Source organism: Chiloscyllium plagiosum, chromosome 30 (assembly GCF_004010195.1).
Source record: "Chiloscyllium plagiosum isolate BGI_BamShark_2017 chromosome 30, ASM401019v2, whole genome shotgun sequence".
Classification (NCBI taxonomy): Eukaryota; Metazoa; Chordata; class Chondrichthyes; order Orectolobiformes; family Hemiscylliidae; genus Chiloscyllium; species Chiloscyllium plagiosum.
Genome location: NC_057739.1, coordinates 44,626,259 through 44,642,885, shown reverse-complemented (window position 1 = coordinate 44,642,885; position 16,627 = coordinate 44,626,259). Strand labels below are relative to the sequence as shown.

Sequence of the window (16,627 nt, the reverse complement as noted above, 5' to 3'; positions counted from 1 at the left end):
GTGCAGGATGTGGACGAGATGCGTTGGAGGGCATCTTTAATCACATGGGAAGGGAAATTGCGGTCTCTAAAGAAGGAGGCCATCTGATGTGTTCTGTGGTGGAACTGGTCCTCCTGGGAGCAGATACGGCGGAGGAATTAGGAATACGGGATGGCATTTTTGCAAGAGGTAGGGTGGGAAGAGGTGTAGTCCAGGTAGCTGTGGGAGTCGGTGGGTTTCCAGCATCTGCAGTCATTGTTTTTATCTAAAAGATATTCAGAGTACAAATGATATTAACAGGAACCTTGGAGTTTATTTGTAAACACCACTGCTTATAACCTGAATGTTTTAAATTATCTGTTGCCCCATTGGTTTTAATCTGATCATTCTGATTTAGTGAATAAACTAAAATTAAAACTGAAAGTGCTAGAAACACACAACGTGTTTGGGAATATTTGTGGGGAGAGAAGAGTTAATGTTTCACATTGATGACGTTTTGTCTGATAACTTTAGTAACTCTGTTTCTCTCTGCATAGATGCTGCCAGACCTGCTGAGCATCTCTAGCCTGTTCTGTTTTTATTTCAGCTTTCTGGCAACTGCAGTATTTTGCTTTCGTGACAATGACTAAACGATGGTCTCCTTCTCGCCCTCCCTAGTGTCCACTAACCTGCCTGTCATGGTCTGGATATTTGGAGGGGGCTTCCTGATGGGAGCAGGGCATGGAGCCAACTTCCTGAACAACTACCTGTATGATGGGCATGAGATCGCCTCGCGTGGCAAAGTGATTGTTGTCACCTTGAATTATCGGGTTGGCCCACTGGGCTTCCTGAGCACAGGAGATACCAATGCCCCAGGTTAGTGGACAATTCCCTGAAAGTCAATGGTTTTGATGCAATGCATTAAAAGAAATTAAGTAAATGACTGAATAAAGAATGCTTAGTTACGGGTCATAGTAGTCATTATGCTTTTGATTCATGCCCCTCAAACTTGCTTGAACACAGCTAACATGATCTTCTATTAACCAGTGCATTCTGTTGTTAATGTGCAGGGTGGCCAGCAGGTTCAGGGGATTAAGAGGTATACAATGCATTCTGAATCTTCAGAAATTGCTGGTTGATTTACACTGTTCCACCATTTGAAAAATAGCATTCTGTGTGCCACACTGCATTCTCTGTGCTCTCCCCATCATAATAGTCTTTTTGTGGGCTGTGTTATTGTCATAAACAGGTAACCAAGGTCTATGGGACCAGCACATGGCCATCAGTTGGGTAAAGAGGAATATTGCTGCTTTTGGTGGGGACCCAGATAAAATCACCATTTTTGGAGAATCAGCAGGAGGTGCGAGTGTCTCCTTACAGGTACAGGTGGTTTCGCTGTAACATGCCTTTCGTTAACGTGAATTCGCTGTAACACAATTGATGAAATGGGGACACTGTTTCTTAAGTGCAAATGTTTAAAACGTTTGTTGGCTGTAACATCGCCGACACGTTAAATTCCGTTTCTCTAATGTACAACTTTTCTATAATGCGGGGTTGCACAAGAACACAACCATCGGATTATACAAGAGCTACCTGTAACTCAAGTATGAAATGGGGGATGTGGCAGGTTAGTGCAAGCTACATATTCAGTTGTAGTCTCAGTGATTAGTTTGTCTGAAATGGAGCAGCAGTGAGACTGTTACAATTAGGTTCAGTGACCCTGTGCTACAGAGGGGAAGTAACATCAGTCAGGATAGCTTGACAGCATCATTATCCGGGCTGAAATTAATGATAGGATCTGTGATGACCCACACAGTTACATAGTTAATTGACTTTCACAGCTAAGGTTGAAGGCTAATTCGGCAAGATATGTGACTCCAGACCTGTAGCAATGTGGTTGACTTTCAACTGCTCTTGGAACACCAACTAGCGATACCCACACCTCACAAAACCTAGAAGAAAACATTTTTATATGTCCTTTTACAGAGTTCTCCCAATCATTGAAATATTTTTGAAGTGTAGTCACTATTGTAATGGAGTACCCTGTTTGCGCAAATCCCACAGGCAGCAATGGTATATAATAGTGTAAATGTTATGTTGATTGAAGGATAAATATGAGCAACTCCCCTGCTCTTCTTCCAAATAGTCCTGTGAGATTTTTTACATCCACTTAAGAATGGCAGTTGTGGCCCTTGGTTTAACATTGACCCTGAAACATGTGCATCTCGGACAGTGCAGCAATCCCTGTGGGAGACTTCACCTTTATGCTCAAGCCCTGGATTGAAACTTGAAAACACAAGCTCATGGGTTGGATATGAAAACACAATAAACAAGAAATCTCACATTGCTACTGTAACACTTTAAGCTCCTGTACTACATTAGACAAGCTTAATGTGAATCCTGTGTGCACATATTGCAAGGAAACACTCCAAATTCTCTACCAGATCTGAAAAAACATCTTCAATTAATGTATTCTACAATTTGAACCAAATATTATCTTTCTGATGATGTTTCCACTTTCTTTCACAGACCTTGACACCATACAACAAAGGATTAATAAAGCGAGCAATTTCACAGAGTGGGGTAGCGACATGTGCCTGGGCAGTTCAGAGAAATCCCATGCACTGGGCCCAGCAGGTCAGTACAGTTGCACAAACAGAGATCACACTTGGTAAGTCCTCCTTCAGAAGTTAAGAACTGAGTCTGTAGAAATCTGTGAATTATAAGCAGGTGCGGGCCATGCTGCCCCTCGAGCCTGCTCTACCATTCAGTAAGACTGATCTGATTACTCCACATTCCCATCTACACTCCCTCTCATTTATTTTCCTTCTACATGGACCTCTGAGGAGGGTGCCTGCAAATTCCAAGAAGTCAATGTGTCAGCACGCTATTCAGCCTGCACAGAAACTCCCGAGTGGCTCCAAAGGGGGAAACGTTCATGCCTGTCTAGCCACTATAACTTCTCATGTCCTTGCCCATCAACGGTTTATCTACCTCCAACTTAAAACGATTGAAGGCGTCAACTTCCGTTGCCTTTTGAGGAAATTCCAAAGACTCATCACCCGAAGATAAGTTGTTTCTCTTCATCTCCTTCTTAAATGGGTAACCCCTGGTTTTTAAACAATGACCCCTATCTAAATTCTCCAAAGAACAAGAAACATCTTCACATCCAACTTGTCAAGATCACTCAGGATCTTGCATGTTTTGATCAAGTTGATTTTTATCCTTCTAAACTCCATCAGATCTAACATTGAAAACAGATCAGAGAAAAGTTTACTCGACTTGAAGTCTAGCATGACCAACGGTTTCTCATAAGACAACCCATTGCAGGGATTAGCCGAGTAAACCTTAGAGTCATAAAGTCACACAGATATACAGCACAGAAACAGACCCTTCGGTCCAACTCGTCCATGCTGAACAGATATCCTAAATTAATCTAATCCCATTTGCTAACATTTGGCCCATATCCCCATAAACCCTTCCTATTCATATACTCATCCAGCTGCCTTTTAAATATTGTAATTGTACCAGCCTCTACCACTTCCTCTGGCAGCTCATTCCATACGAGTACCACCCCCTGTGTGAAATGGTTGCCCCTGAGGTGCCTTCCACATCTTTACCCTCTCACCCGAAACCTATGCCCTCTAGTTTTGGACTCCCCACCCCAGGGAAAAGACCTTGTCTACTTACCCTATACATTTTATAAGCCTTTAGAAGGGCACTCCTTAGCCCTTCTCTGAACTGCTTCCAACATTGTTGCATTCTTCCTTTGATTTAAAAAAATTGTATAGAGTAATCTGGATCCATAGTAAATTGATGCAAGTTGATGGAACATTAACCTCGCCTGATCCAATGTTAAAATATCACATTTGGTTAATATGGTAAAGGCAAACATGGCCTCGTGTTTGCAGCTTTCCAAGGGAGACTCTTGACATGGCTGGACCTGGGGAAGTGGGCCTGGTTTCAGACCCTCAGAATCTCTAAATGAAAGGAGGGAGGTATCAGGAGAATCAGCCCAGAATTGTTCCTGTGCATCTGTCCTTTCAAGCAGCAGATGGTGTTTGACAAAAAGAAGTTCAGTCAGGCAAGGGCGGTTTGGATAGTAAATTGGAAAGGTTTCCAATAATCTTCTCATGCCCCACCACAGGGTGTGTCATGGTTATAAAAATTGTTGTTGGTGCAGAAGGGTGCCCGGAATCACAGAAATTCCCAAAGCACCACACAAAGTGGAAATCTTGCACACCCTCCCTGGATGTATGGTGCTGGAGATGAAAACAATTCACAGGAGCCCACAGTTTCTGAGTTTGTCTCTAAGTTACATTCTCAGCTTGAATGGACGGTACTTGATCTGGGATAGTTTGTTCATGGCTTTCGATATGCTATTGGGAGTGACACTGATTGTGAGGTGAATGTACTAACGGCCAATCTGGTATCTTGCAGCTTGCTCAGAAGGTTGGCTGTCCCAGAGATGACCCTGCTGCCATGGTGGCCTGTCTGAAGATCACTGACCCCAAAGCTGTCACTCTGGCTATTCCCCTGAAGCTTATAAATTTGGAAAGTAAGACACAGGAAAGGATGATGTCAATGTTTCTGCTCAAGAACGTTTGAACATATTTCCACAAAAATGATTTGGAAATGCACTGCTTTCTAAAACCTTTGGACCCTAAAAAGCAAAATGTTTTCACCACATTCATAAACGAATACAGTTTGAGGCAGAAATGGGTTAAACTGGAATTGGCTGGGTGTTGAAGTTGTTTCTCCCAAGACTGAGAAGTAGAAGCAAATCATTAACCTGTCTCAGTAATCTGTAAGTATCTGGCACCCACTGAGTGATCCTGGGCACTAAGCACAGTGTACAGGTTGTCCTCCTCCTCAGGGAGTTAGAAATGGTCACAGAGGGGCAGGGTTTTTTAAAAAATGGATAGTTGTGACAGGGAAGCATTCATCGGACACAAAATTAGAATTCATAAACACAGGTGAAAGTTATTTTGTTCGAGTCAAGCAAGATAGCCCACTGATGTTGGGAAGTGATAAATATTTAGTATTTGAAGAAATATTGTGCAGGTGTCCCCCGCTATCCGAAAGTAGAATGTTCCTATGAAACCTCTCGTAAGCAGAAATGGCCTAAAGTGAAGTAATTACCATTCATTTACCTGGGAAAATAAAAAATAACCTACCAAATAACACACAAAGCCTAAAATAACACTAACATTTTGTAAAAGCAGGAATGATATGATATATACATTAGCAATAATATATAAGCAGTGGAACAAAGAACAAAGAAAATTTACAGCCCAGGAACATGCCCTTCGGCCCTCCAAGCCTGAGCCGATCCAAATGTACCGTCTAAACCTGTGGGTCAATTCCTAAGTATCTATATCCCTCTACTCCCCACCTACTCATGCATTTATCCAGACGCATCTTAAATGAATCTACCGTGCCTGCCTCTACCACCTCTTCTGGCAACGCGTTCCAAATGCCCACCACCCTCTATAAAGTACTTACCGCATGTATCCTCCTTAAACCTTCCACCTCTCACCTTGAAAGCGTGACCTCTCGTTATTGAATCCTTCACCCTGGAAGAAAGCTTGTCTCTATCCACCCTATCTATACCCTTCATGATTTTATAAACCTCAATACGGTCCCCCATCAATCTCCTTTTTTCTAATGAAAATAAATCTAACCTACTCAACCTCTCTTCATAGCTAGCACCTTCCATAGCAGGCAACATCCTCGTAAGTCTTCTCTGCACTCCCTCCAAAGTGTCCACATCCTTTTGGTAATGTGGTGACCAGAACTGTACACAGTATTCTAAATATGGCTGAACCAATGTCTTGTACACTGTTAACATGACTTGCCAGCTCTTATATTCAATACCCCGTCCAATGAAGGCAAGCATACCATATGCCTTCTTGACCACTCTATCCACCTATGCAGCAACATTCAGGGTACAATGGACCTGCACTCCCAGATCTCTCTGTCCATCAACTTTTCCCAAGGCTCTTCCATTCATTATATAATTTCACTCACCAGGATCAGGAAGACAGTGAGCACACTGGAAGGCTCAGAGGTGGTGGTGATGATGGTATGTTAGGCAGAATCAGAGTTTGGGGTGGTGAGAGGTACAGGAGACTGGGGTGTAGGAGAAAGAGGAAGAGGGTCATCTATTAACACTTCCAAGGAAGGCACTTGGTGGTGCCACTCTCACTGGGCGCACTTTTTCGTAAAAGCGAAAATCCTCTTTTGGTTAATAAAACAGGTACTAATGTAGATCTTTCATAAAAGTAAATTGACGTAAACTGAATGTTTGAAAAGCAGGGGATACCCGTATCTGTTGGAACAGCTGTACGACTGTCCCACTATCTCTCTTAAGCAACGTTGTGTGAGTATGCACAGTCTGTTTGTACACAGTCTCTGTGCCATTAAAATGAAGAACATAACTGACTAAAATTACAAACCAAAAGAGAAAATGCTGGAAAATCTAAGCAGGTCTGGCAGCATCTATAAGGAGAGAAAAGAGCTGACGTTTCGAGTCTAACGGATCCTTTGTCAAAGCTTTGACAAAGGATCAGTTAAACTCGAAACGTCAGCTCTTTTCTCTCCTTACAGATGCTGCCAGACCTACTGAGATTTTCCAGCACTTTCTCTTTTGGTTTCAGATTCCAGCATCCGCAATAATTTGCTTTTATTTGACTAAAATTACAAACTGTTTGATATCTATGAAATAAACTGTGAATATACTGACCTCATTCTAGCATGGAGAGCCATGTTGAAAGCCCCAGTGTGAGTTATGTTGAGGGTTGCTGGTGGCCTAAAGAGATTGGAAAAAGTAATCGGATTGGTCACTCATTGAGATCTTCTCTATCCATTATAATTGAGCAGCTCCTTAGAATTCCTGCAATGTAAGTATTGCCTCACTTCTGTGGAAACTGCCAGCTATGGTAACATTGTCTTCAAAAGCTTCCCTTAGATCAGTTTGATTTATACATTATAACAGCACATGTGACCCAACCAACCTCAGCCACTGTTTACGTTCTAAAGAAGCCTTGTCTCAATCTACTACATTTCAATTTATCAGAATTACCATTGTTTTTTATGAATCAATCCAGTTTATCCATTTTATTCACCTCAGTAATTCCACATGATAAGAGTTGCACATTCTCATTACTTCACAGGTAAAATATTGCTTTGACCTGTGTCCCCTCGACCTGCTTGTCTTCTCTCCTGCTCAGTCAGTGATGGTTTGTTACCACTGCCTGATAAAATGTCCTGAGAAGCCACTTTGCCTAGGAGAGGGAAAGGCAGGATGTGGTTGGGTTTCCTCTGACAACCAACATAGTGCCTTTTGAAGCAGGTTATAAGGACTGGAAACAATGCCTGAATAATATGAGTTCTCCATTAAGTATAGAACGTGTTCACTTTATTATTTTGTGCAAAAGATGGAGGGGACAATGGATTGAATCCTTTACTTTCCACTCTTTCAGCTCCACTTGTATTCTACCTGATATGGGCTCCAGTCATTGATGGGGACTTCCTTCCTGATGAACCAAAGAAGCTCTATCACAATGCTGCTGGTGTCGATTACATCGCCGGGGTTAACAATATGGATGGTCATATTTTTGCTGGCTTGGACGTTCACTCAATCAATCAGGCTGGGCTAGGAAAGACCTATCCGTATGGAACATGATTTCTTTAATTGTGTTACTTCCGAATCCTGTTACTGAGACATTTCTTTTCCTTCTGTAGGTATCTTGCATCATAAACAATTCTTGCTCAGATTGCTCCCAGACTGGCTAGACGCTGGGGAGATCTTGTGGATAGTGTCCCTACCTCTAAGCCAGAAGCTCTAAGCTCAGGTCCCACTTCAAGACTTGATGGCCAAGGAAATTATGTCCATATCAAGCCCAAACAGCTTGAATAGCTACTTGAATCCTTTTGACACCTGCCAATTGCAGGTGGTAAGAGTGGGTAAGAGTTCAGCCATGCGAAGGAGAGAAATGAAACATCCCCCCATCATTATCCGTAGCTGTAAACTACAAAAATGCCCAGAAAAGAGCATGTTTCCGCGGGAGAGCAAAATCTTTGGGAGGCTGGTTAGCTCAGTTGGCTGGATTGCTCCACTAAAATCCAAAATAGACTCGATGGGATCCAAATGGCTCCCCTCTGTGCCATAAAAAACACATAAACAAATAAATTAGAAGCAGGAAAGGCCCATTTAACCCCACGAGCCTGCTCTGTCATTTGATAAATTTGATAATCTCAACTTTGCTTCCTGTCTATCCCCACATCCTTTGTCTCCCTTGTTGACTGAATACTTATAAGTACTTTTAATGAGCCAGCCTCCACTGTTCTCTGGAGAAAGAAATTCCATAAACCAATGAATCAGAGAAAAATGTTCTCAGCTGTCTTCAATGGAAAACTGCTCATGGCTCTATAAGAAGTTGCTATAGTGAGGAGATTGGGAATGCGTTTATATCCTGGCCCCTTTCAGCTGCCAACTTTGGACAACTAAGGAAATAGAGAGGACACGACAGCATCTCTCAGGAGGGGGAAGGGTCATGAATGGGAATGTAGTTGACGATGGGTTCACCTGAGACAAAGAACAAGGGATAAAATATCAAATTGGCAGAAGTTAAAGATTTACAATTAATTGTCAATCACCATCGAATGGGTGCATTCTCCATGACAATGCTTCAGAATCCACTTGTCAACCAATCAGCACTCCCTGTACACACTGTATGAATTGTTCTAGATTAGATTAGATTACTTACAGTGTGAAAACAGGCCCTTCGGCCCAACAAGTCCACACCGACCCGCCGAAGTGCAACCCACCCAGACCCATTCCCCTACATTTACCCCTTCACCTAACACTACGGACAATTTAACTTGGCCAATTCAATTAACCTGCACATTTTTGGACTGTGGGAGGAAACCGGAGCACCCGGAGGAAGCCCACGCAGACACGGGGAGAACATGCAAACTCCACACAGAGAGTCGCCTGAGGCGGGAATTAAACCCGGGTCTCTGTTGCTGTGAGCAGTGCTAACCACTGTGCCACCGTGCCGCTCTCTAATGATGAGAGCAAGATGAGAAGCTCCAACAACATTTTTTTTTTAGCAATACTGCAGTCAAAAACTATTAATTTAAAAGAAAATAAACACTAACCTGAATGGCATGAAGCCTCAGAGACTAGGACAAACAAATTTGTTACACACATCTCTTGGAACCAAAGAATGCAGAGAGAGATTGGTCAGGTGGCTGTACAAGATTGTGTCATGCACTGCATGGACAATATTTTGATAAAAACAGCATGATGTAAAATGTTAAATCAGTTTCTCTCTCCACAAATGCTGCCAGACTTGCTGAGTTTCTCCAAGGTTCTGTGTGTTTGTCCCAAAATTTTGGATTTTTTAAAAATAAAAACCTATTCTAGAATTGCTAATCCAACCATCGAAAATAGAGTCATGGAGATGTACAGCATGGAAACAGACCCTTTGGTCCAACCTGTCCATGCCGACCAGATATCCCAACCCAATCTAGTCCCACCTGCCAGCACCCAGCCCATATCCCTCCAAACCCTTCCTATTCATATACCCATCCAAATGCCTCTTAAATGTTGTAATTATACGAGCCTCCACCACTTCCTCTAGCAACTCAATCCATACACGTACCACCCTCTGTGTGAAAAAGTTGCCCCAAAGGTCTCTTATATCTTTCCCCTCTCACCCTAAAGACTTTGTATAGTTACCCTATCTATGCCCCTCATAATTTTGTAAACCTCTGTAAGGTCACTCCTCAGGGACGCTCCAGGGAAAACAGCCCCAGCCTGTTCAGCCTCTCGCTTTAGCTCAAATCCTCCAACCCTGGCAACATCCTTGTAAATCTTTTCTGAACCCTTTCAAGTTTCACAACACCTTTCTGATAGAAAGGAGACCAAAATTGCATGCAATATTCCAACAGTGGCCTAACCAATGCCCTGTACAGCCGCAACATGACCTCCCAACTCCTGTACTCAATACTCTGACAATAAAGGAAAACATACCAAATGCCTTCTTCACTATCCTATCTACTTGCGACTCCACTTTCAAGGAGCTATGAACCTGCACTCCAAAGTCTCTTTGTTCAGCAATACTCTCTAGGACCTTACCATTAAATGTATAAGTCCTGCTAAGATTTGCCATCCCAAAATGCAGCACCTCGCATTTATCTGAATTAAACTCCATCTGTCACTTCTCAGCCCATTGGCCCATCTGATCAAGATCCTGTTGTGATGACTAATCTATCTGCACAGGTTGTGTAAATAAGTACCTGTATTATTATCTTGTGAGCTGGACGTTTGTTGATATTTGCAGGAGTGACCTGTATAATCTCATTCGAGGTCTGACCATAGACAAAGGTGAAAAAGCTGCCAACCTAACTTATGACCAATACACCAAGAACTGGCCTGCCGATCCGAGTCAAGAGCTCATTAAAAGGACAGTAGTGAACTTGGAGACAGATGTTCTGTTCTTGGTCCCGACACAACTGGCTCTGGATCTTCATTACCGACATGCTCAGTAAGTCAACTGACAGACATTTCCATCCAGTGCCACACCTTGTGTGGCCAAGCAAGTGGTGAACCATTGGGTAGGAAGTGGTACAATCTAATAATCCCCATATGTGAAGGAGCAGAGGATGTAACCCACTGCTTTTGCCTCTACGACCAATCACTTTATAAATATTCTTGTAACTGATGTGGGATTTGCAGACAGGGCGAGCATTAACTGCCCATCCCAGGTTTCACTTGCATAGAGTGGCTTGCTAGGGCCATTTCGGAGGGCAGTTAAGAGTCAACCACATTATTGTAGGTCTGGAGTTACATGTAGGTCAGATCAAGAAAAGATGTCAGATTTCATTCCTTCAAAGAAATTAGTGAACCAGATGGATTTTAACAACAATTGGCAATGGTTACACAGTTGTCATTAGACTAGCTTTGAATTTAAATTTCATCCTCTGCTGTAATGGGATTCCCCAGAACATTAGTCAGTGTCTCTGCATTACTAGACTGGTGACATTCACACTATGCCACCATGTGATCCACTTTGGTCCAGTAACACATCACACACTTTTTAAAAATCTTTTTAGGTTACTTTAAATTCTTTTTCGGAGAAGGTCCTTGTCTGTTTCTCTCTAGCCTGTGGTCTTCCTGGACTATTGAGGGGAATAGGAGAAAGTGAGGACTGCAGATGCTGGAGATCAGAGCTGAAAATGTGTTGCTGGAAAAGCGCAGCAGGTCAAGCAGCATCGAAGGAGCAGGAGAATCGATGTTTCGGGCATGAGCCCTTCTTCAGGAATGAGGAAAGTGTGTCCAGCAGGCTAAGATAAAAGGTAGGGAGGAGGGACTTGGGGGAGGGGCGTTGGAAATGCAATAGGTGGAAGGAGGTTAAGGTGAGGGTGATAAGGTGAGGGTGATAGGCCGGAGTGGGGGTGGGGGCAGAGAGGTCAGGAAGAAGATTGCAGGTTAGAAAGGTGGTGCTGAGTTCGAGGGTTGGGACCGAGACAAAGTGGGGGGAGGGGAAATGAGGAAACTGGAGAAGTCTGAGTTCATCCCTTGTGGTTGGAGGGTTCCTAGGTGGAAGATGAGGCGCTCTTCCTCCAGCCGTCGTGTTGCTATGGTCTGGCAATGGAGGAGTCCAAGGACCTGCATGTCCTTGGTGGTGTGGGAGGGGGAGTTGAAGTGTTGAGCCACAGGGTGGCTCAGTCCTTCCTCCCTACCTTTTATCTTAGCCTGCTTGGCACACTTTCCTCATTCCTGAAGAAGGGCTCATGCCCGAAACGTCGATTCTCCTGCTCCTTGGATGCTGCCTGACCTGCTGCGCTTTTCCAGCAACACATTTTCAGCTATTGAGTGGAATAGACAGGGTTTGATAAATTCCAGTTGCCCAGCAATATTGCTGTTATACACAGCACAAAGCGAGAGCAGTCTCTTCAACATTTTTCTCTCATTGTCCAAGAGGCGTCTGGCCAATGCTGGATGCCTTCCTATAGTTTACATCAGGAAATAGGAGATAGGAGTGGTTAACTCTTGTAACCTGCACATCAGCTGTAATTCCAGAGGATGCTAGATTAGTGGATGAGGGATACAGGAACAGGAGGGTTGAGATGAACAAGATAGGAGGAAGCTCACGTGAAGCATAAACAGCAGCAGACTGAGCACACTGTTTCTATATAAATCCTTTATAATGTTGTGTTATTCTTTTCTTTATATCGTCGTTTTTTCACAGGGGAGCACAGACATTCAGCTACCTGTTTTCCTACCCCTCTCGGGCTCCCATATACCCCAAATGGATGGGAGCTGATCACGCCGACGACCTCCAATACGTCTTTGGAAAACCGTTTGCCACTCCGCTCGGGTACCGGCCAAGGGATAGAGACGTTTCGAGATATATGATCGCCTACTGGACCAACTTTGCTCACACAGGGTACAAAAGTAGAATAAATAAAGAGCTGCATTTATATGACACCATTCTCAGCCTCAGGATGTCCGAAACCCACCCAAGTTCTTTGAGAAGGTGTCAAGACGGGTCGGCGACGGTTGAGCAATGAATGTGGTGTATATGGACTTCAGCAAGCCATTTGATAGGGTTCCCCATGGTAGGCTCATTCATAAAGTCAGGAAGTTGGGATACAGGGAGATTTGGCTGTCTGGATTCAGAATTGGCTGGCTGACAGAAGGTGGTTGTAGATGGAAAACATTCTGCCTGGAGGAGAGTGTTGAGTGGACTCCCACAGGACTCTGTTCTTGGGCCTCTGCTCTTTGAAGTTTTTATAAATGACTTGGATGAGGAGGTTGAGGGGTGGGTTAGTAAATTTGCAGATGACACAAAGGTTGGCGGTGCCGTCGATAGTATCGAGGGCTGTTGCAGGCTGCAGCACCACATAGACAGGATGCAGAGCTGGGCTGAGAAATGGCAGATGGAGTTCAACCTGGATAAATGCGAAGTGATGCATTTTGGAAGGTCGAACTTGAATGCTGAACATAGGATTAAATGCAGGATTCTTGGCAGTGTGGTGGAACAGAGGGATCTGGGTGTGCAAATACATAGATTCCCTCAAAGTTGCCACCCAAATGGATAGAGTTGTTAAGAAAGCATATGGTATTTTGGCTTTCATCAACAGGGGGATCGGGTTTAAGAGCCGCGAGGTTTTGCTGCAGCTCTACAAGGCCCTGGTGAGTCCACACTTGGAATATTAGGTCCGGTTCTGGTCATCCTACTATAGGAAAGATGTGGAGGCTTTGGAGAGGGTGCAAAGAAGGTTTACCAGGATGCTGTCTGGACTGGAGGGCTTGCCGTATGAAGAAAGGTTGAATAAGCTTGGACTTTTCTCTCTGGAGAGAAGGAGGAAGAGAGGAGACCTGATCGAGGTGTACAAAACAATGAGATGAATAGATAGAGTCAATAGCCAGAGACTTTTCCCCAGGGCAAGATAGACTGGTATGAAAAGTCACAGTTTGAAGATATTAGGAGGAAGGTATAAAGAAGACGTCAGAGGTAGGTTCTTTACGCAGAGAGTTGTGAATGCATGGAATGCGTTGCCAGCTGTGGTGGTGGAAGCAGAGTCATTGGGGACATTTAAGCGACTGCTGGACATGCACATGGATAGCAGTGAGCTGAGAGGTACGTAGGTTAAGTTATTATATTTTACATTAGGATTAAATCTCGGCACAACATTGTGGGCCAAAGGGCCTCTTCTGTGCTGTACTTTTCTATGTTCTATGTTCTGACAGCCGGTGAAGTACTTCTGAAGGTTGTAACTTAAGTGATACAGCAGCCACGTTATGCACAGCAGGATCCCATAAAACAACACTGTGATAATGATCCAATTGTTTTGGTTTGGTGACAATCACTACATAGAATTTGAACATTTGAAGGCAAAGCCCTCATCTCATCAGGACTAGTATAGGAGAAACCAAATTTAGAAAAGAGAGATGGCCTAGTGGTATTAATCATGAGAACATTAATCCAGAAACCCAGGTAATGTTCTGGGGACCTGAATTCAAATCCTGCCATAGCAGATAGTGGAATGTGAATTCAGTAAAATTCTGGAATTAAGAGCCCAATGGATCCCATGAAACCATCGTCAATTATCCGAATGAACAAATGTTCTTTAGGGTAGGAAACTGTCATCTTTACTGGTCTGGCGTAAATGTGACTCCAGACCCACAGCAATGCTCAGCTGTCTAGGCAATAAGTGCTGGACTGGCCAGTGACTCCCACATCCCATGATTGAATAAAAACAAGGCATCAGTTTAGACAGAATGAGAAGAGTGTTCAGATTGCTAAGGCCATGGTTGGTGTGGAGATGAAGCAAGAACTGGTAAATTGTCAATCTTAGCTCTAGAACGAGAGATCATTGTTTTAGAGTAAGGGATAGCAGATTTAAAAGAGAGATGAAGAGGAAATATTTCTCTCAAACGTCATGAACCTGTGGAATTCACTACCTCTCAGTACGGTGGATGCTGGACATGGAGTAATTTTAAGAAAAAAAGACAGATTTTTAATTAATAGCGGCTTGAAAGGTTATTGAGAGCGGGCAGGAAAGTATAGTTGAGGCCATAAGGAATAAGAGTGGACGTAAGGCCATTCAGCCCATCGAGTCCTCTCCGCCATTCAATCATGGCTGATGGGCATTTCAACTCCACTTACCCACTCTCCCCATAGCCCTTAATTCCTTGCGAGATTAAGAATTTATCAATGCCTACCTCGAAGACATTTAACGTCCCGGCCTCCACTGCACTCCGTGGCAGTGAACTCCATTGAAGGCCAAGATGAAATCAGCCGTAATTGTATTGAATGATGCCTCCTCTTGCTCCATATTTTATGTAGTTAAACCAAGCAGGCAGACTCTAACCAGAATGCATTGCCATGGGGAACTCAGCAAGGATTGGCAGTTCTTTGTAACTCAGAAAGGTGCAATGGAAGGACATGTTCCATTTGCTTATAAAGTACATAATTGCTGTATTATATGTGACTTCCAGCATTCACAAATGAATCACTGTGAATCCGAATGCTATTCTTAAATTGCTTAATGGATATTAGTCCAAGATACACAGGGAAACAACCCTGCTCTTAGCAATGGGATCTTTGAGGGGGGCAGATAGGACCTCAATTTGCTATCTAATTCAAAAGACAGTCTCTATCAGTCTCTGAACTGGGAGTGCCAGCCTGGATTGTTGTGCTCAACTCGCAGTGGCATGTGAGTACTATTGACAAGACACACTGTAGCAACTTGCTAAGGCTCCTTCGAAAGTACCTTCCCAAACTGTGTCTTCTACAATCTAGACAGATGAGGGCAGCTACTGAATGAAAACACTTCTAACTGCACATCATTTTGACTTGGAAGTATCTATTTTGCTGTTCCTTCCCTACTGCACATCAAATACCTGGAAATTTCCCAATAAGGCTGTTGGCGCAGCCATACTAGATGGACTACAGCATTTCAAGCAAAGGCACACTATCACCTTCAAGGAGAGCACGTGCTGGCAATCTCCAACAATGCTCACAGCTCACAAAATATTTTGCTTTTAAAATGATGTCCTCTTGTTTTCCAAGCCTTCTCTAATGCACCATTGGCAGCAGTGAGGATAGTTGCCAGGCATTCAGTCATTGACCACTGAGAACTTGGTGGGGCTGGCCCAAGAAAACCTTTCTTCTTAGTTTGAGTTTCAGCTTGTCCGAATTGTTTTTCTTTAGCTGGAATCAGGAGATTGCAGTTCCAAGACTGAGGTGAACATGTCAACACAGTATAGAAGGAATGCTGCACTGTTGAACTTACCTTCAGATCCAACAAGTAATGGCCACCTGTAACAAGGTTACAACATTTTGCCACCAAATAAAGGGCATTCTTTTGACCAATGCTCCAACCTCCATCACAAACAGTAACTGTGAGATCTTACTGTTCCCAGAATGTTAAGTGCATGCACCCACATAACCATGTAAAGCAATCCCTGCTTTACAGCTGCAGCAAAGTGCTCTATGCAGTTCAAAGAGAACATAACCAGCAAAGACTATGCTTTTCTCTTGCAGCGATCCTAGTCGGGGTGACTCAGATGTGCCCACCCCTTGGACCCCTTACACATCGATGTACACCCAGTATCTGGAAATTAACAAGGACATCGACATGAGCTCTGTCAAGCAAAGGCTTTGCTATGATACAGTCACCTTCTGGAACCAGACCTTTACTGCTATACAGCAGTGATACCCTCACCCTGCACAGATAGGTTTAATCAGCACGTTAATCTGAAATAAACCTTTTTGTAAAAAAAAAAGCTGTGCTGCTCTTGTGGATCTTTACATCAGTCTGTTTAGTTCGGTTGAGTTGACTGCATTCTTGATGGAATTGGGTGTTAACAGGTGTGTGGAATCAGAGGTTTTCTTGCTTTGCCCTCATGGTCCCCAAGACGGAGACTAGCTTCCAATTCTAGATTTTATTGGTTGAATCTAAACTGCACCAACTATCGTGGGCTTTGAAACCTTGTTCTCATAGCATTAGCCTGAGCCACTGGATTACTATCCAGTCAATACCATATGGCTACCATCTGTCCCCAATAAAGAATGTTCATATACTTTTCAGTCGAGCAAACAAAATAGAGAGAATTTAAGTTGCACAAGCTGTCACAATGACACTT

The 16,627-nt window shown here is 43.4% G+C and overlaps 2 protein-coding genes across 2 annotated transcripts in view; one reads left to right on the top strand and one right to left on the bottom strand.

Moving 5' to 3' along the window:
- LOC122564997 (bile salt-activated lipase-like) overlaps window positions 1-16,206 on the top strand; it is a 27,537-nt gene extending 11,331 nt beyond the window's left edge. The window contains exons 4-11 of the mRNA XM_043720604.1: window positions 637-834; window positions 1,208-1,338; window positions 2,488-2,595; window positions 4,399-4,516; window positions 7,443-7,632; window positions 10,311-10,514; window positions 12,222-12,419; window positions 16,026-16,206. Coding sequence (XP_043576539.1) covers window positions 637-834; window positions 1,208-1,338; window positions 2,488-2,595; window positions 4,399-4,516; window positions 7,443-7,632; window positions 10,311-10,514; window positions 12,222-12,419; window positions 16,026-16,197 — 1,319 coding nt within the window. The 3' untranslated portion in view covers window positions 16,198-16,206. The remainder of the gene's footprint in view (window positions 1-636; window positions 835-1,207; window positions 1,339-2,487; window positions 2,596-4,398; window positions 4,517-7,442; window positions 7,633-10,310; window positions 10,515-12,221; window positions 12,420-16,025) is intronic.
- The window catches only part of spout1 (SPOUT domain containing methyltransferase 1), a 56,603-nt gene that overhangs the window by 10,819 nt on the left and 29,157 nt on the right, over window positions 1-16,627 (bottom strand). Inside the window, exon 12 of the mRNA XM_043720603.1 lies at window positions 6,704-6,769. Coding sequence (XP_043576538.1) covers window positions 6,710-6,769 — 60 coding nt within the window. The 3' untranslated portion in view covers window positions 6,704-6,709. The remainder of the gene's footprint in view (window positions 1-6,703; window positions 6,770-16,627) is intronic.